Source organism: Procambarus clarkii, chromosome 64 (genome assembly GCF_040958095.1).
Source record: "Procambarus clarkii isolate CNS0578487 chromosome 64, FALCON_Pclarkii_2.0, whole genome shotgun sequence".
NCBI classification, from domain to species: Eukaryota; Metazoa; Arthropoda; class Malacostraca; order Decapoda; family Cambaridae; genus Procambarus; species Procambarus clarkii.
Window position 1 is genome coordinate 4,697,327 of NC_091213.1, and position 21,587 is coordinate 4,718,913.

The window sequence follows — 21,587 nt, forward strand, 5'->3', positions numbered from 1 at the left end:
CAAAACTAGACTGCAGCCTCAAAACAGCCAAAAAACTTCCCCAACAATGGAAACAAACGATCAAAAATTTGTGACATTAGCACAAGCTGGTTCACCCCACCTTTTCCCCTCATTTGTGGGGAGGCAGATCGGGTCACTCAGCTACCCCACCACCAGTTCTTACGATAAAGGAAACCACCCCCAACACCCTAGGAAGAGAGGGCGTTACGGAGCCAACGGGGCTCACCCAGAAATTGAGGTTTCATTAAATCCAACACTTGTTTTCTACGGGAGGTGTAGCCCCTTGGGTTCCCTGAAGCTATCTACCCATTGAGAAGGAAAACAGGGCACTCACCAGGGTGGAGGAAGCACCGCAGGTATCAGAATGAGGAAGAGACCACTGACCACAAACACGACCCAAGGTTACACAAGGCTGCTTAGGCCTGGAGAGAATCACAAGATACCCAGCCGCCAAGACCATGTCCGACTGCCTAAACCAGAGCTCAAAAAGCTGGCCATGACATATCGGCAAAACCTGCCTACAGATTGGCATAATTGCACACAACACCGGCACAAGGGTAGACCACAGGCTGGCTTGATGTATTGACACTACAGATGACCTGAGAAATATAAATCTTGGAATAGGAAACCAGGGAAACTAAATCAACCCAAAATAAAAAATAACGAGTCCACTGAAGCAGAAATTGACAACAAAATTGACAAAGAACTCTTGACACCTGCAACCTCAGGGGTCAAAGATTTGTGAAAACAAAGCTGTCAAAAAAATTAAAAACTTGTTTCCAAACAGTGGACCAAGTTAGGTGACGTGCTGTATGCCAAGACCATCCGTAGTTTCCAAGACCATCCGTAGTTTCTAAGTGTAGTGTGACAGAGTATTGGGAAGACTGGACACCACCACTAGCATAGCTCTCATACTGTAACTACATTTAGGTATTATGAAGCTTCATAATACACCTAGTATTATGAAGCATTAGGGTGAGGTAGTGGTCTGTGGTGGTGGTGGTAGTTCTCAATGATACATCATGTATTATGTACAGTACTAATATATCGTGAATGCATGGGTGGCACCGTAATATTTTAAACTTCTATTCCCTATATAGCTAACATATTTTAGCTAATGTCCCTCCTCCTCCTCCTCTTCCCCCATCCTTTGAAAAGGATGGGGGAAGGAAAAGGAAACAGGGTAATAATGATGGAATGTGGTTTCCCACTGCCAAGGACAGGAAGCCATAAAACACACTCATCAAGGTCATCTTTGGCCAACTACAGTACTGCCCTTCCAGAGCATGCAACACATAACAGAAAAATATGAGCATGTACAAAGACTGACAAGTGCCTCAGCTGGGACACACTAGTACAAAAGAATAATTAATTAAACAGTGAAAACAAACAAAAACAAGGAAAAATTAATGTAGAAAACGTTTGGCATTTCCATGGGTGACCAAAGCCAACAGATCTAATATAAATAAATCACAAGAGCAAGTTTATTTTTTGTTTACTATACAAGTGCTCACAATACTAAAGTAAGGATGTAAAATTAATGAAAGCTACACAAAGACCAATCCATTATCTGTTACTTCACCAACTAAACAACCATTTTACAGAATAAATAAATTCATATACAATGTGTCTTCCTTACACCGTACGTTTGACTTACCTACTCCTGCTCCTGCTCCTACTGCGACTACGAGAGCGGCGACGATCACGTTCCCTACCACGTGACATTGCTGACTTTAAATCCAATGTAGATCTGAAAAATATTTGTTTTTTTTTGTATATGTTTTCTGATCAGTAGCAACACAGAACATGAGAGATCATCCAATCTGAACATACTGCATTGTTACAACAATACATATACTGTAAATAATTCATATAAAGTACATGTAGCCTCAAACACACTATGCATGTCCTATTATAACTTATTCATATCACATACTGCACTGGTTGGCTAGTTAACTCCTCTGACCTCTAAAACAGATCCCTGGACTCAGAAAAAGCTACTATCAGTTGACAGCAGAATCAAATGTCACCTTGTGTGACAGTGCCAAAAGTCTTCATTCAACTTCAAATTAGACTTCATTCAAACCCTTAATTAAAATTTTTAATTAAGTTTATTAAAGATTAAAAACTCGAACACCAACAACAACCAGGCCCATGCAGATTAACATCAGATAGTTATCTTGAGAAGATTTCGGGGCTTTTAGTGTCCCCGCGGCCCGGTCCTCGACCAGGCCTCCACCCCCAGGAAGCAGCCCGTGACAGCTGACTAACACCCAGGTACCTTTTTTACTGCTGGGTAACAAGGGCATAGGGTGAAAGAAACTCTGCCCATTGTTTCTCGCCAGCGCCTGGGATCGAACCCAGGCCCACAGGATCACAAGTTCAGCGTGCTGTCCGCTTGGCCGATCGGCTCCCTAAAGGTTAGAAAGCTAGGCATGGCTATGGCTTAGGCAAACAAAACTGCATAAAACACATTTTTGGTGAATGGAGGAATATTGAACTACAGTAAATAGAAATATACTTGGATTTTCAGGAAATTTGTTATAACAGAGTTTGTTCTAATAGTCACATAGTGTACCTGTATAACAATAATAATTGCTATACTACACTACGTACTTGTATGACATCCAGAGACTGCCATATGACACCTGTGTTCAGTGCAACACATGATGAAAACCCATGAGTGTTAAGACCGGATTTTTAATTTCAATATGGCTTGATTCTTTTGTTTGGAAAATTCACAGCTGATTTTGGAAATTAACGGTTATTTTTCAGTCTGGAAATCAACAATGTACTATTTAATGTTCAGGTCTCCTTTGAAGCTCAAGACTATCTTGATTTAATTTTATTTTATTTTATTTATATATACAAGAGTTCTTACATTCTTGGAAAGCTACTAGTACTCCTAGCATTTTGGGCAGGTCTTTAATCCTAATTTTCCCCCTGAATATAATTTGCCAAGTAGTACTCAACTAGGTACTCATTCACTGCTGGGTGAACAGAGGCTACAATAGAGGATTGACTCCCAGTCAATCCTCCCTGGTCAGGATACGAACCCAGGTCAAAGCGTTCGCGAAACGCCAGGCGAGTGTTTTACTACTGTGCCAAAGTGACTATCAATCTGATCTGATCACGCCAATCCGATCACACTCAGATTGGAAAATAGCACGGTACAGCATTGTACTTTAGAATGAAAATATAGTACCATATACACAAACTGAAAGACTTTAATGTAAAAGATATACAGAATTACTGTAAAATATAAATGAAACACCAATGAATTTACCATCTACTTTGTTGCTAATTTGGATATTGTTTATTCTTATATTAATTTGATTTGAGGATTTATTACCAAACAAAATATAGAAAGTTTTGTCAATGTTAAAGGTAATTTTGCTAGCAGTTAGCCAAAGATGGACTTTATTTAGTTCAGTGTTCACTGTGACATTTAGAGCAAGCAAGTCAGGACTGGAGAAAAAAGTTGTGTCATCAGCAAATAGAATTGGTTTGAGGTGTTGAGAGGCCTGTGGAAGGTCATTAATGAATGTATATGAGAAAGAGGAGAGGGCCAAGTATGCTGCCCTGGGGAACACCAATGTTGATGAGTAGGGTGGGAGAAATGGAATTATTCACAGAAACATACTGAACCCTTTCAGTAAGGTAAGACTGAAGATATTGCAGGGAGTGACCTCTGACTCCATAATGATGTAATTTAAGAAAAAGGTTTTGGTGGTTGACAGTATCAAAAGCCTTACGTAGGTCCACAAATAACCAAACAGGGAATTCATTTTAGGTCATAGTTTTCAAGTATTTTTCCCACATTTTGCCCAAAACGCTGCGCATATTAGTGGTTTTAAATGTACTATATACTTGCTCTACCTAAATAATGACAGGGCAGATGTCATTTGAACTTTCAAAATACTGAACAAGTTTCTGGATGTTGATCCAGACGAATTCTTCAGGTCAAGTCTAACACAAACAAGGAGCAAAGGAACCGCCTACCCGCCGAACCCGTAAATGCCAAAATTGTAACGCCAAATTACAATTTTAAAATCCGGATTGAAAAAAAATAAATCAGGACAAAATGGGGCGACCTTGTAACAAGCCACCTAGTAAATATATACATTTTTAATATGTCTCTCCCACCCCACGCCCATCCTACGCCCATCTCTCCCCTCACGGGCCAGCTATTCTCACTCATATGTCCCTCCCACGCCCACGCCCATCTCTCCCACCCCACGCCCGTCTCTCCCACCCCACGCCCGTCTCTCCCACCCCACGCCCGTCTCTCCCACCCCACGCCCATCCCACCCACGCCCACACGCCACAATATGAGGGAAAACCTATCATGCGCAGGAAATAAAGTGTGTGACCCGAGGCGGCGGCTGCCATCCCTGGTGATGGGCGGTATTAGTGTGTTGGTGGGCGTCTCCCAGGTGACCAGCACGCCCACGGTGCCCCCACCACACGCCCCCCATGCTGCACGCCCTCCCACGCCACTCCCACCACCTACCTGTGAGAAATAAGATGCTAATTGCGATGTGCGTGAGATGGCGTGGCTAGCGGCACTGAGGGATGCGAGTCCTGTACTGTGTGAGCCTCGCCAAGCGCACCAACCCACTCTAACTCCCCCCCACACACACCTGTACCCACACACCTGCACCCACACACCATACACCCGTACCCACACACCAAGACCGTCAGTCGTTTCAAAGCGTTATATGACAAAGAGTGCTGGGAAGACGGGACACCACGAGCGTAGCTCTCATCCTGTAACTACACTTAGGTAATTACACTTAGGTAATTACCTGTACCCACACACCTGTACCCACACACCCGTACCTACACACCTCACATCCACACACCTATACACTCTCCACACTCCACACCTACACACTCTCCACACTACACACTCCACACCTACACACTCTCCACACTACACACACACTCTTCGCCAAACCCCACACACCCCGCACCCACATTCACACACACCTGCACACTCTACACCCGCAACCACACACCCCACACCATACATAAACACACAGACCTACACCTCAATAAACTACCACTCACAGGATGAGTATGGGGTGCACAATAAACTACCACTCACAGGATGAGTATGGGGTGCACAATAAACTACCACTCACAGGATGAGCATGGGTTGCACAATAAACTACCACTCACAGGATGAGTATGGGGTGCACAATAAACTACCACTCACAGGATGAGTATGGGGTGCACAATAAACTACCACTCACAGGATGAGTATGGGGTGCACAATAAACTACCACTCACAGGATAAGCATGGGTTGCACAATAAACTACCACTCACAGGATAAGCATGGGTTGCACAATAAACTACCACTCACAGGATGAGTATGGGTTGATGAGTGACGGGAGATGTCTCCCGTGGAAATGAAATTACAGGACTCATTGATTTATACCCGTACGGGGTCAGGTGATAAAGATAAAAACAAGGGGGATACATAGAGGATAAATGGGGGACGAAGCACATAAGAACATAAGAATAAAGGTAACTGCAGAAGGCCCATTAATTGGCCCATACGAGGCAGCACCTATTATACAAAGATTAATCAGGCGTAATTGACCTGTTATGTTGAACAGTGTCTTCTGTGTTGGCATCGTTAGGTTCTGGTCTTGTACTTACTAGTTTCGTGCCTTAACATCTTAATATTATGATAATCACGACATATCTGCATTAAAATCAATGTCCAATTCCGGTTTTGGTCTCCACCGCCTTCTCATTTGTTCCCTTGTAACTTGTAACTCACTTGTAACACTTATATGCTGTGCTTCCTATTTTAACCTGCTATGTTAAATGGGATTCTTGTATTGTGATTTGTGTATTTGTACTCACTGAATTTGTGCGCCCCTTGAGGGGACTTGAAGAAGAAGGGGGGGGGGGGTAGAAATAGCCTAAGCTACTCTATTCCTTTGAGATGTATTTTTTTATTGTCTCAATAAACATACTTGAACTTGAAGTGGACTTTAATGTTTTTTCGGCAGCTTTATTTCCTTAGTTTCCGAGCTGTTTTCTTTACCGTGTATGTTGTAATAAACTATTCCTATATTTACAGTTGTTTCTCCCTGTGAAGATTATTAAACAATGGTGATTATAAGGGCGCGGAAGTTCAGCCTGGCCGGGGCCGCCAGCAGCCCTTGGGCCAGGGCCGCCAGCAGCCCTTGGGCCAGGGCCGCCAGCAGCCCTTGGGCCAGGGCCGCCAGCAGCCCTTGGGCCAGGGCCGCCAGCAGCCCTTGGGCCAGGGCCGCCAGCAGCCCTTGGGCCAGGGCCGCCAGCAGCCCTTGGGCCAGGGCCGCCAGCAGCCCTTGGGCCAGGGCTGCCAGCAGCCCTTGGGCCAGGGCCGCCAGCAGCCCTTGGGCCAGGGCCGCCAGCAGTCCTTGGGCCATGGCCGCCAGCAGCCCTTGGGCCAGGGCCGCCAGCAGCCCTTGGGCCAGGGCCGCCAGCAGCCCTTGGGCCAGGGCCGCCAGCAGCCCTTGGGCCAGGGCCGCCAGCAGCCCTTGGGCCAGGGGCCGCCAGCAGCCCTTGGGCCAGGGCCGCCAGCAGTCCTTGGGCCAGGGCCGCCAGCAGTCCTTGGGCCAGCCCCTGCAGCACCCAGTCTTTAATTTGGCACCTTTGTGGCACCTTTGTAGGACCTTGGTGTAAGCCTAACATGTATATATACACTGGCTGCCTGTCCCCTACACAATGATTTATTATTACCTATTATTTTATCATTTAATTTAAATAATAAATAAAATAATTCATTTAATTATTATAGTAAGTACTTAACAATTTAATAATAAGTAGTAAGTACATAAAAATGATTAAAAAGTACAGTTTAGTCATACGAGATTCCTAGATTGGAATTCACTAAAAAAATTCGACATATCCAAGTATTTTTAGTGTGAAATGCTGTTATTATATGCATAAATTGTTGTTTTAATATTACCCTTAACCACTTGGGATGGACAGTAGAGCGACGGTCTCGTTTCCTACAGGTCTGCGTTCAGTCCCCGACCGCCCAAGAGGTTGGGCACCATTCCTTTCCCCCGTTCCATCCCAAATCCGTATCCTGACCCCTTCCGAGTGCTATATAGTTGTAATGGCTTGGCGCTTACACTCGATAGTTCCCCCACCCCCCTGAATAATATTACGAGAGCAGTATTTACGGGCTATTCATGCCCGTGCCACCTCTTGGGTGGCTTAATCTTCATCAATCGAGAGCAGTACGTCCTAACCAGACATTATATGATGATATCCTCAACAGTTGATAAATAAAAGTAATTGCGGAACTCCAGTTATCTAATACTTATCATAAATGGTATAAAACCTTATCATAAGCCAAGGGATTTGTAGATCAGTGTTTAAAGGGAATTCGGAAGTAATAATAACACAGCTGATGCCATCTGTCGGCACAAGAGAACACTATCAACTGGCTGGTCAACAGTGGCCATAAGGTACAGCTTACGCCATCTGTTGACATCAAATTACACTTATAACAAATTACCCCACAAAATACCACTAACGCCATCTAGTTTTTTTCCAACGCACTATAAATAGCCAAACAGCAACCCATAAGGCGGGTTGTTGTGCTCGGGTAGGAGGTTCCAAGCTCCGCCCACAGATGGTATGGGGTGCATAATAAATGGCATATCATTGGTAGATATTCTTTGTTGACATTCACACAACAGCCAATCACAGGAAGGGATCAGCTGAAGGCTCCATCCAGTTAATAAATCATCTTTATTCAGCACACTATCCTTGCTTATCACATTCTGCTTCAACTTTAATCTATCTAAAAAGGGAAATGTTAAGTATTTAAAAGTATTAATATAGTGAGAATTAAATACTGCAGGATGTAACGAGTGTTACAGAAACATGGACTGGCTACCTAACTTGTGACGTCATCAGTGGGAGTTGCCTCACACAAATAATATTGGTGATACAATGCCTCCGCCCTCTTATTGCTCTACATTATTCAGTTAGATGGAAATTTCTGTCTTGTATAAAACAGACATTGTTGTTCTTTTGTACAACAACAAGGTTATTGAGCAAAAGGACGTATTTCTTATTTTGCATTTTATTCATATAAGCGTTGACATTCACACAACAGCTAATCACAGGAAGGGATCAGCTAAAGGCTCCATACACTTAATAAATCATCTTTATTCAGCACACCATCCTTGCGTATGACATTCTGCTTCAACTTTAATCTACATAAAAAGTGAAATGTTAGGTATTTAAAAATATTATTATAGTGATAATTAAATATTGCAGGATTTAAAAGTTGTTATATAAAAATGGGCTGGCTACCTAACTTGTGACGTCATTATTAGCGGTTGCCGTGACACAAATAATGATTCGCTGCTCTACCCTCTTATTCCAGTAAATTATTTAGTTAGATGGAGATTTCTGTCAGGTGCAAAACAGAAAATGTTGTTCTTTTTCACAACAACCTTGTTGTTGTGCACAAGGACCTATTTCTTAGTTTAAATTTTATTCATGAAAGTGTTTGTATTCCTCGCAACAGCCAATCACAGGAAGGTATCTCTGGAAGCTCCGCCTCCTTATGGACTCAGCACATCGTTCTAGCTCATGACTCTCTGTTTCATCTCTTGTATATACAAACTATGACTTTGCCCACTTATGGTCGATCTCGAACCCACTGTTGATGTGACGACTTATATTGAATTTTGTAACTAGCTCATCAAGATTGTAACTTGCTTAACTAAATGAATTGTGGGGTTCAGTCCCTGAGCCCATTATGTGCCTCTGTAACCCTTTCCACTACCGCCCACAAGATGGGTATGGGGTGCATACTAAATGAACTAAACTAAAACTAATTAGCCCAAAAAGTAGCAAGTAGCGAAATTAAAAATTTGGGAGCGCGGGGCTCTCAAAAGTAGCCCAATCTGGCACCACTGCCAGGGTTGTCAGGTCCAGATTGCTGAAAGTAGCGACCTGACGGTCTAAAAGTAGCGAATTTGTGATAAAAGAGTAGTCCAATTTTTTTTTAGTGAATGATATGGGTTTCAAAGTAATATATTTTGATATATAGAGTACACTACACGATGTTAATTGTTTTATTAATATTATTTCTGCACATACACACTCATATACATATATATAGATGTGTGTATATCACGAAAATAAACACGTGATTAAAAATGTGACAATGTCAGACCACGGAGGAAAAATGAAACAGGAATTTCCTTAAGTACTTTCGTATATTAATACATCTTCAGAAGGAGTGAAGATGTATTAATATACGAAATAATATTCATCTCCTTCTGAAGATGTATTATTATACGAAAGTACTTAAGGAAATTCCTGTTTCATTGTTCCTCCGTGGTCTGACATTGTCATATATATAGATATATATATAACTGAAAACTCACACCCCAGAAGTGACTCGAACCCATACTCCCAGAAGCAACGCAACTGGTATGTACAAGACGCCTTAATCCACTTGACCATCACGACCGGACATAATGAGGTGATAGCCGAGGCTATTTGAACCACCCCACATTTGTGGGGTGGTTCAAATAGCCTCGGCTATCACCTCATTATGTCCGGTCGTGATGGTCAAGTGGATTAAGGCGTCTTGTACATACCAGTTGCGTTGCTTCTGGGAGTATGGGTTCGAGTCACTTCTGGGGTGTGAGTTTTCAGTTGCATATTGTCCTGGGGACCATTCAGGCTTGTTCGCATATATATATATATATATATATATATATATATATATATATATTGGTGTATACTGGCAGCAGGTTTTCTTTTAAACATGTCTCATTGAATATGACCGCATATTCAGTATTTACTATCTTCTGGTTTAGGGCTTCTATCCCTCTAATTATTTTCCTAGCATCATAGCTTAGCTGAAAGAGGAGTTCTCCAAAACTCATTGTCGTTATTTCAAGGTGAAGAAAAAAAGTGAATTACTCTAAAATGTATTACACTTATTTATACAATTTGCACAACGTTTCGAACCTCCATGGTTCATTCTCAAGTGAAATGAAATTGATGATGATTGATTGATGAAGATTAAACCACTCAAAAGGTGGCACGGGCATGAATAGCCCTTAAGTAGTGGCCTTTTTGAGCCTGCGGCCCCTTGGGCCCACCCCTGCAGCACCCAGTCTTTGATTTGGCACCTTTGTGGGACCTTCGTATAAGCCTAACATGTATATATACACTGGCTGCCTGTCCCCCTACACAATGATTTATTATTACCTATTATTTTATCATTTAATTTAAATAATAAATAAAATAATTCATTTAATTATTATAGTAAGTACTTAATAATTTAATAATAAGTAGCAAGTACATAAAAATTATTAAAAAGTACAGTTTAGTCATAGGAGATTCCTAGATTGGAATTCACTACCAAATTTCGATATAGCCAAGTATTTTTAGTGTGAAATGCTGTTATTATATGCATAAATTGTTGTTTTAATAATATTACGCTTAACCACTTGGGCTGGACGGACTCGTTTCCTACAGGTCCACGTTCAATCCCCGACCGCCCAAGAGGTTGGGCACTATTCCTTTCCCCCGTTCCATCCCAAATCCGTATCCTGACCCCTTCCCAGTGCTATATAGTCGTAATGGCTTGGCGCTTTCACTTGATAGTTCCCCCCACCCCCTGAATAATATTACGAGAGCAGTATTTACGGGCTATTCATGCCCGTGCCACCTCTTGGGTGGCTTAATCTTCAACAATCGAGAGCAGTACGTCCTAACCAGACGTTATATGATGATATCCTCAACAGTTGATAAATAAAAGTAATTGCGGAACTCCAGTTATCTAATACTTATCATAAATGGTATAAAACCTTATCATAAGCCAAGGGATTTGTAGATCAGTGTTTAAAGGGAATTCGGAAGTAATAATAACACAGCTGATGCCATCTGTCGGCACAAGAGAACACTATCAACTGGCTGGTCAACAGTGGCCATAAGGTACAGCTTACGCCATCTGTTGACATCAAATTACACTTATAACAAATTACCCCACAAAATACCACTAACGCCATCTAGTTTTTTTCCAACGCACTATAAATAGCCAAACAGCAACCCATAAGGCGGGTTGTTGTGCTCGGGTAGGAAGTTCCAAGCTCCGCCCACAGATGGTATGGGGTGCATAATAAATGGCATATCATTGGTAGATATTCTTTGTTGACATTCACACGACAGCCAATCACAGGAAGGGATCAGCTAAAGGCTCCATCCACTTAATAAATCATCTTTATTCAGCACACTATCCTTGCTTATGACATTCTGCTTCAACTTTAATCTACCTAAAAAGTGAAATGTTAAGTATTTAAAAGTATTAATATAGTGATACTTAAATACTGCAGGATGTAACGAGTGTTACAGAAACATGGGCTGGCTACCTAACTTGTGACGTCATCAGTGGGGGTTGCCTCACACAAATAATGATACGCTGCTCTGCCCTCTTATTCGAGTAAATTATTCAGTTGGATGGAGATTTCTGTCAGGTGCAAAACAGAAACTGTTGTTCTTTTTCACAACAACCTTGTTGTTGTGCACAAGGACCTATTTCTTAGTATAAATTTTATTTATAAAAGAGTGTTGGTATTCCTCGCAACAGCCAATCACAGGAAGGTATCTCTGGAAGCTCCGCCTCCTTATGGACTCAGCACATTGCTCTAGCTCATGGCTCTGTTTCATCTCTTGTATATACAAACTGTCACTAATTATCACTATTATCACTTAAATTGACCTTTGCTTGACGTTGGGAACCTTAGGAGGACGGGCTGAGTTAATTACTATACATATGACCATATAGGTACCATTCTCATGCCCATATAAGTACCATACACGTAACAATATATGTACCGTAAACATGACCATAAAATGGCCATATAAGTTTCATACATAGGCTCGTGTAAGTACCATTGATATGCCCATATAAGTATCATACATATGCCCTTCTAAGTACCATAGATATGTCCTTGTAAGTATCATGTATGTGTCTTTTTAAGTACCATACATATGCCTTTATAAGTACCATACATATGCCAATATTAGTATCATATATGCCTTTATAAAATTAGTATTTTTCATGTCTTTATATGTGCTATACATATGTCTGTATAAGCACCATCATATGTCTTTATAAGTACCGTATGATGTCATTATAAGTACCATACATATGCCATTATAAGTGCCATACATATGCCATTACAAGCATCATACATGTCTTTATAAGAACCATACGTATGTCTTTACAAGTACCGTACTTATGACTTTATAAGTACCATACATATGCCATTATAGGTACCATACATTTGCTATTATAAGTACAACACATATGCCATTATCAGTACCATATGTTTCCTATTATAAGTACCACACATATGCCATTATAAGCACGATACATAACCCTTATAAGTACCATACATATGCAGTTATAAGTACCATACATATGCTGTTATAAGTACCATACATATGCCCATATAAGTACCATTCAAAATACTATCTAAGTGAAGGAATATTCTAGAAATCACTTAATTTTCATTACCCATTTTTTATTCAGCTCTTTATTATTATTATTACATGTTTTTCAACTCATTTTTCTTAATAATATGTTGAGAAAACACGATGAAATTTTTGATATTTGAGATGGCCGTATCTCGGTAAATATGGGTGTAAAGGCCTTCATATTGAAAATTAGCAAAGAAAGCCTTTACAGAAAGAAATATAAATTGCTGTGGTAAACACAATGGTACCATTTTCAAAGCGATTCTATGGCTAGTTTTGATTTTGAGTTTTGAGAAAAATGACGGTTTCGCCCGGGCTGCGATTCTTTCCTGGCAAAAGGCTGTGTGGCAGAAAATGTAAGCTGGTCGCCAAAGTGACGTACTGTCCCGTTTTCTGATTTGGGTCCTCTGGTAGGTTAGGAGAGGACACCTTAAATTGACCTTTTCTTGACGTTGGGAACCTTAGGAGGACGGGCTGAGTTAATTACTATACATATGACCATATAGGTACCATTCTCATGCCCATATAAGTACCATACACGTAACAATATATGTACCATACACATGACCATAAAATGGCCATATAAGTATTATACATAGACTCGTGTAAGTACCATTGATATGCCCATATAAGTATCATACAAATGCCCTTCTAAGTACCATAGATATTCCTTGTAAGTATCATGTATGTGTCTTTATAAGTACCAAACATATGCCTTTATAAGTACCATACATATGCCAATATAAGTATCATACATATCTTTATAAGTTCAGTACTTTTCATAACTTTATGAGTACTATACATATGACTTTATAAGGACTATCATATGTCTTTATAAGTACCATATGATGTCATTATAAGTACCATACATATGCCATTATAAGTGCCGTACACATGCCATTACAAGTTTCATACAAGTCATTATAAGAACTATACGTATGTCTTTACAAGTACCGTACTTATGACTTTATAAGTACCATACATATGCCATTATAGGTACCATACATTTGCTATTATAAGTACCACACATATGGCATTATAAGTACCATATATTTCCTATTATAAGTACCAAACCTATACCATAATAAGCACGATACATATGTCATATAAGTACCATACATATGCTGTCATAAGTACCATACATATGCCCATATAAGTACCATTCAAAATACTCTCTAAGTAAAGGAATATTCTAGAAATTACTTAATTTTCATTACCCATTTTTTATTCAGCTCTTTATTATTATTATTACATGTTTTTCAACTCATTTTTCTTAATAATATGTTGAGAAAACACGATGAAATTTTTGATATTTGAGATGGCCGTATCTCGGTAAATATGGGTGTAAAGGCCTTAATATTGAAAATTAGCAAAGAAAGCCTTTACAGGCCTGTAGCGAGTTAATCTTATACTTGCTCCAATATTCTTAACTTATTATCAACTTCTATTGTCTGGTTATGGTCATAATAGCGTCTTGAAATTGAAATAAGTTTATTGAGGTAAAATACACACAAAGGGATGAGGTAGCTCAAGCTATTCTCACCCCGTTCAGTACATCGTGTTAATACATACAAAATAATAGTGTCTTGGAAGACGAAAACAGCAGCGAACACAAGCCAGCGCATATGTATATACGAAATGGTTCGTGTACACAAACTTGATGTGTACACGAGCGATGTGCTGAGTCCATAAGGAGGCGGAGCTTCCAGAGATACCTTCCTGTGATTGGCTGTTGCGGGGAATACCAACACTCTTTTATGAATAAAATTTATACTAAGAAATAGGTCCTTGCATGGGCACAACAACAAGGTTGTTGTGAAAAAGAACAACAATTTCTGTTTTGCACCTGACAGAAATCTCCATCTAACTGAATAATTTACTCCAATAAGAGGGCAGAGCAGCGTATCATTATTTGTGTGAGGCAACCCCCATTGATGACGTCACAAGTTAGGTAGCCAGCCCATGTTTCTGTAACACCCGTTACGTCCTGCAGTATTTAATTATCACTATATTAATACTTTTAAATACTTAACATTTCACTTTTTAGATAGATTAAAGTTGAAGCAAAATGTCATAAGCATCGATGGTGTGCTGAATAAAGATGATTTATTAAGTGGATGGAGCCTTTAGCTGATCCCTTCCTGTGATTGGCTGTTGTGTGAATGTCAACAAAGAGTTTCTACCAATGATATGCAATTTATTATGCACCCCATACCATCTTGGGGCGGAGCTAGGAACCTCCTACCCGAGCACAACAACCCGCCTTATGGGTTGCTGTTTGGCTATTTATAGTGCGTTGGAAAAAACAGAGATGGCGTTAGTTGTATTTTGTGGGGTAATTTGTTATAAGTGTAACTTGATGTCAACAGATGGCGTAAGCTGTATCTTATGGCTACTATTGACCTGCCAGTTGATAGTGTTCTCTTTTGTCGACAGATAACATCAGCTGTGTTATTATTATTTTAATAATATTATTACATTAATAATAATGTATTATTATTACTTTAAACACTGATCTATACGTCTGGTAGCTTATAATAAGGTCCTAAATAAGCTTTCGGTCCATCCTGGACCATTCTCAAGTCGATCTTGAGAATAGTCCAGGACAGACCGAAACGTCGTCGTCCCTTCATTTTGTAGTGTGTAGATTGGTCAACATCTTATGCCAGTTCTTTTGACTTGGAATTGAATTAGATACACACCTGGGGCTTTTGTCTTTTTGTGTGTTGATGCATTTCCAGATTGTTGCATGTTATAGGTATATGCCTAATTCATTCTCTTTATCTCCTTCAAACATTGGTGTAGGTGATGGAATGTTGTCTAATTTGTCGAGTGAGAATATTGATGCGAAGTATTCAGTGATTTAATACTTTATTTATTATCCATTATAACTTGGCTAATCTGATCTTTTAAGGGTCCTACCAAGTCTTTTGTTTTGGTTTTAGTTCTTATTTAGGCATAGAACAATTTTGGATCATTCTTCAGGTTTTGGACAAGTTTTCTTTCATAGTTTTTCTTGGCTGACCTGATTTCCTGGGTGGCTGAATTTAGTGCCCTTTTATATGGGCAAGATCATTACATTAGTTATCCTTATTGAATCTAATCTATTTAACATATGTACCTAGTGACATCCAATTACAGGGGAGCAACAGGATTTTTTTTCTACCAATCTTGGTAATTTGACCATTTAACTAAATAATGCACAACTGAGCATACCAAAATTGTTAATGAGGGTCAGGTTTTCTTTTCATCAAATGACCAAGTGTTAATATAATATTCCCAATACATACACAGACTAAAGAAGATAACCACTTTGATTCACATGACAATGGAAGGCCATTCAGAAATAATGAGTTTAGCAAAGTGCACTTTATCATCCTACATAGCAATCCAGTTCTCCATTTAAATATAACAAAATGTATTATTGGTTATTACAGCAATACGTGATAAATACTTCAGGTAAAGAGGATACTTTTGAATGACTGTTACTCATCGACCAAATTATATTTTTGCTGTTTTTCTGCCATGTTCCCCTCTTTTTTTTATTTTTTTATTTTTCTCAACACATTATATACTTTAATCTCAATTAGTATTAAGTTTTAGTCTTTAATGTTTTTCCTGCCCGAAACACTTTGCATAAGTGGCTTTAGGCATTTTATGTATTAGCTCTATCTATAAATTCAGCAATATTTGTATCACCCCTTGTATGTACATTACCTGAATAAACATTTGAATTTTGATTTTGATTCAAAGCCAAGACATGCTCTGGTCCCGACTATGTCCAGTGTTTTATTCAACTTTAAGAACCATTTTAGTTTGATGTTTAATTACCATTATCTAGTACTTGAAAAGTCTTTACAATGATAATTTCAAGTGCACAATATCTTTGGTATAATAATAAGTATTACAACTTTGTAGTTTTATTTAAGTGAGCACATTATCAAGAATGAAGTAAAATAAGCATGACTAATGCAGACTCACTTGGTCTAGTCTCCAGTGTGTACACTAACATTACTGTGTTAAGGCAGCAGTATCATTTGTATGTTTAACAATGCTGAAAATGTAGCAATGCCTAGTAGTTGGAGGAAAGTGTAGCCAGATGTATTACTATCTACAGTATATAGATTATCTTATATAGTTGGGACATCTTCATTTATTAAATGCCATCAAATCTTTATTCAGAACCAGAATGCAAGCATATCACTAATTGCATTGGAGAACTTAATACAATGCCATAGTGCTTGAATGAAGGTGAAGGAAAGACCCAATAAATGTATGTACAGAATTAAAAAAATTTTGTATGTAACCTACATGCTTCCTCAAGGTTCTGTATACAATGTTCTGAATATTGTACATGATCTTGAGAAAGGATGTCGGTTACATAAAAAAAAAAAAAATTGGAGTTTTAATACATTTATACATATATTGGATCTTTCCATCACCTTCACTAATTGCATTACTAATGCCAAGAATGTTGGAGATGAATACAGTAATTTCAGTCATGTCCTGTGTTGATAAACACTAAGATTGATAACCTATACTGAAAAAAGCTAATTCATAAGCAGCTTAAATTTGAATGAAAATTTGAAAATTCCAGTTAACTATCTAAATTTTCCTGACCTATAAAAAAGAAAAACAATTGCAAAGAGCATAACTTAAAAGTATCGCGAGGAGACGGCACAGTCCTGGATATCAACTCACTGGCGTTGGTCATCAATAAGCACACTCGAGTCATAATACTGCCATACTTATTTAAGTATGGAATAAGAAAGAATACTGAACACAAGACTGGGGAATCATAAATCTATACATATTAATGAACCAAGAAAAACTCAAGGTAAGGTACTTATCAGGAGAATAGTCACTACGACTATATAGCATTTGGAGGGGGGACAAGGATTTAAGATACGACGAAGGAATGATGCCCAACTTTTGCCTTTTGACAGTTGGGAAGTGAATGCCAACTTGCAAGAAGTGAGACTGTTGCTCTACTGTCCAGTCAAGTTAACAAAAGAAATACAAGATTTGTATTTTCTGGATTACAATATACAATAAGAGGGACTGCCAAACCTTCCACATTTGAGTATTAAGGTTCTTTACAGAATTAAGGCTGAAAACTCCACCTCGTACAAACTGAACCCACAAATTGAAATACTGAGGCTTCACAAAACATGAAAATTATGTTTTTGGTTTAACTAAGCAGTTAAGTATGATGGGCATCTCTTTAAATACCATTCCAATAACAAACACGTATAACAACATGAAATATGCTTAATGCCATTTCTGATTCGACATCCTTTTTTCATAATAAACAAATTAACCTGACTGTCACTTTCAAGTACAGTACCACTACATCTACTACCAATACAACAAAAGATAATGCAATTTGTCTTCCAATCTTTTGCACAAACAATCCCTGGAAGACAAAATAACAAAACATTTTTACAGCCACATGTATCAAGTACAATCCATTACAACTTAACCTAAATATGCCTGATGCAAGCAAAACATTTTTATACACAAGACGCACACAAAAACATATGCAACAAAAATTCCATGTTGAAAATAATCTTATTACTCACTAAGCTGGTCTGTAGTAATAGCACACACTGATATACTTAAAATTATGTGACAACTTTCCTGGATATATTCAAAAAATGGTTCAAAGAACACACAAACTAAGAAATTATACCGTTTAAAAAATTAAAAAAATATATATTTCAGGCAACTATAAATTATCACACAATATGGAAACTATTTCCAACAAAGATTAGAGATTTGTTATATCAAACTTGTAATTATTATTGTGTTTTACAAGTGAGCTCTGCTGCCTTCCACTTCATATACAGATTACATCAATCACAAAGTGTCTTTCATATCTTATGCCAAAGAGCTTAACACTAAACAATATCATCATCGTACTTTATTCTCCACTCCACCGTACTACTAGTCCTAATATCAAGCAAGCTATTATTTAATTTTGTGATAAAAACAACGACACATGTTGCTCACATAACCTCAATCTGGTGCCAATATTTCTACTTCATTTAATATGGTAACAAAACTGCCAAAAAAAAATAACTTATCAATACAGTATATCAAAACATGTATGGTTTCATCCAGACATACAAAATCAAGCAATTTTTCTTACATAGTTCATGAAATTCTGAATTATTACAGAAAATTATTTTAAGACATTTCTTTCAATGGAGAGGAACTAATGAAAAACTTGAAGTTAACATGTTACTACAGAGGTTTGTGTAAGCAGCTCATAAAACGTAACTATAAAATCCCTGAATGGTTTACAAGAAGTGGTGACTAGGACCCATATATGCATGAACCATTCAGGAGCAATGAGCACATAATGGGGTCAAGCTAAGTTACAGCACCTTGCTCTAAATATTAAACACATCACAATTGATAGCACTGCAAGTAACTCATCACCCATGACCAACTACAACTTCTAAAGAACAGTTTGCTTGCCTTTTAACTGTATATCAATCACAGATGCAAATGCAGCTTAAACCGAATTCTTACATGCGAGTTTATTTGTAAATCTGATGACTGAAGAGCCTGTTATACACAATGTAAATGGTAAGACTTATGAATGGAAAATATATATTAATTTCTTGTCAAACCTTAATAATACATAATTGACCTAGTACATATCAACAAAACATCACAGGTAATGAGAGAATGAAACTGTCTGATACTACCCTCATAATATCAGTCAAATGAAATGAAACACTCATACAATGACAAAACAAAACTGTACAAAAAATAAATATGCTGTATATAGATAAACTGTATAATGAAAATTCCCTGAATAAAAATGAAATGATATGCAGAAAATAAATTCTTAACTTCATATTATTATAAGTAACTTATTTCTATGACTACAGAACCTACACAAAATACTTCAAATGGAAATTAAATTTGCTATTATTCAAACAATAATTTTTATTGTTAATTGCAAATTATTTCCCATTTCCATACAGTACAATAATTCAACTACAAACCTGAATAAGCAAATTATTAGGCTGGTGGTTATTTGAACAGTAGTTTATTTGCGAGGAAGATTCAGCTTGGGCAACCCAATTTGTAATTTGGTAAAAAGAGCATAAACAAAACACCTATTAAAGGATGGGATACTGCTAAGCATGGCTTCATAAATAACCAACCTATGCATATGAAACCAAACTAATTACATTTCAGGCCATCCTAGATCTTCATCGCCTTATGATCCGATTGAAGGTCCAGAATCTACTGTAACATTATTACAGTACTTTCATTTCGGGTGTGGGGTTGGGTTATTTGTTTCAGCCATGTTATCGTGATTTATTATCTGGCCGGGCACTGATCTTTGCCTTCAGTGTACAAATGCAAACATTAACTTGCTGTTAGTCACAGTATTCCTCATTTGGACAAGCACTGACTGGATTTCATGACACTGTATTACAAGAAAATTATATACACAAATCTTTTAACTCTTTGGGGGGCCAGTATTTCAATAGCCTTATACCCTCTATGAATCCAGTCATTTAATAGCATATTGACTTATTAAACCACTTGTCAAGTAACAATAGCCCAAAATCAGTCCCTGAGGTGAGTAACTCCTTGAAACAGCAATGTGCCATTATATGAATAAACTTAATTGCTTAGAGAATCTGAATTTTTACTGTGTCTGGGCAACAGGTTTTATTCTACCTATAAATATAAGAGAAAAACATAAGGAACAATGAAGTGTTAATTTAGGGAACGTTCTGAGAAACTAGCAGAATAATGTAATCCATTGTCTGTAACAAATTTTAATTTAAAGATGACTTCTTTCATCAGAAACAGGCTCCATTTCTTTGGAATGTTGAAAGCGAACAACATCGTCTTCCAAGGACATCAGTTTGTGTCTGAAACATAAAAGGCCTTACTAATTTATAGCGATATAGAATGTAAATAAAAGAAATTAAACAGCAATGGGACATATTATAATTCTGTAAATTATGAAAAGGTTTGTTTTATAATGAGTGCATACATCTTATCTTGAGAGATGAGGTTATCTTGAGATGATTTTGGGGCTTAGTGTCCCCGCGGCCCGGTCCTCGACCAGGCCTCCAACCCCAGGAAGCAGCCCGTGACAGCTGACTAACACCCAGGTACCTATTTTACTGCTAGGTAACAGGGGCATAGGGTGAAAGAAACTCTGCCCATTGTTTCTCGCCGGCGCCCGGGATCGAACCCGGGACCGAAAGGATCACACGACCAGTGTGCTGTCCGCTCGGCCGACCGGCTCCCTACATACATACATACATAGTATCTCAAAATTTCCTGTTTAAATACACACACAATTTGATCAAGTGCCCCTCTTTTACTCCCACACAAGAAGTGGAAACGAACAGGACTGGGTGGGTAGCAGTTTAAGAAGACAATTAATAGAACTGGTTGGGTAGCAATTTAAGAATGAACAACTATTTATTTTGCAACAATCAAGTGGAAAGCTTTAAACCTAATTAATGAAACAGTTTATGCACTTATCGAAATGTTTGGCTGCCCAGTGATATTATGGTGTGTGGAATATGCATAAGAAATGAAGTGCTTCTACATTTCAAACCATCTTTTCCAACAATAATTTCCATCTATTACTCTAAGGAACCTTCCATTGTCTCACACAAAAATAGAAATAGGGCAGTGTTCGTGACATTAGATAATGTTTATCAACGAGAACAATTTGTGTATTAATTAAACTAGACCCCAGGCAAGGACTAGGTTGTCAACTAAATGCAAGGGTTATCTTGAGGTTATCTTGAGATGATTTCGGGGTTTAGTGTCCCCGCGGCCCGGTCCTCGACCAGGCCTCCACCCCCAGGAAGCAGCCCGTAGCAGCTATCTAACTCCCAGGTATCTATTTACTGCTAGGTAACAGGGGCATCAGGGTGAAAGAAACATTTTACCCATTTGTCTCCGCCTCCACCGGGGATCGAACCCGGAACCTCAGGATTACAAATCCGAAGCGCTGTCCACCCAGCTGTCAGGGTCAGTAAGTTTTAACAAATTAGGCTGCTCT

The 21,587-nt window shown here is 38.6% G+C and overlaps 2 protein-coding genes across 5 annotated transcripts in view; both read right to left on the reverse strand.

Moving 5' to 3' along the window:
• The window catches only part of Neos (nuclear receptor coactivator protein neosin), a 72,604-nt gene extending 67,932 nt beyond the window's left edge, over positions 1–4,672 (reverse strand). For both annotated transcript variants that reach the window (XM_045759806.2, XM_045759805.2), the window contains exons 1-2: positions 4,514–4,672; positions 1,658–1,750 (exon numbers count right to left, since the gene is read on the reverse strand). In XM_045759806.2, coding sequence (XP_045615762.1) covers positions 1,658–1,725 — 68 coding nt within the window. In that variant the 5' untranslated portion in view covers positions 1,726–1,750; positions 4,514–4,672. The remainder of the gene's footprint in view (positions 1–1,657; positions 1,751–4,513) is intronic.
• An 11,761-nt stretch (positions 4,673–16,433) lies between these two features.
• The window catches only part of Lpin (phosphatidate phosphatase LPIN), a 62,078-nt gene continuing 56,924 nt past the window's right edge, over positions 16,434–21,587 (reverse strand). For all 3 annotated transcript variants that reach the window (XM_069309104.1, XM_069309103.1, XM_045759803.2), the window contains exon 17: positions 16,434–20,433. The gene's annotated coding sequence lies outside the window, so the exon portion shown is untranslated. The remainder of the gene's footprint in view (positions 20,434–21,587) is intronic.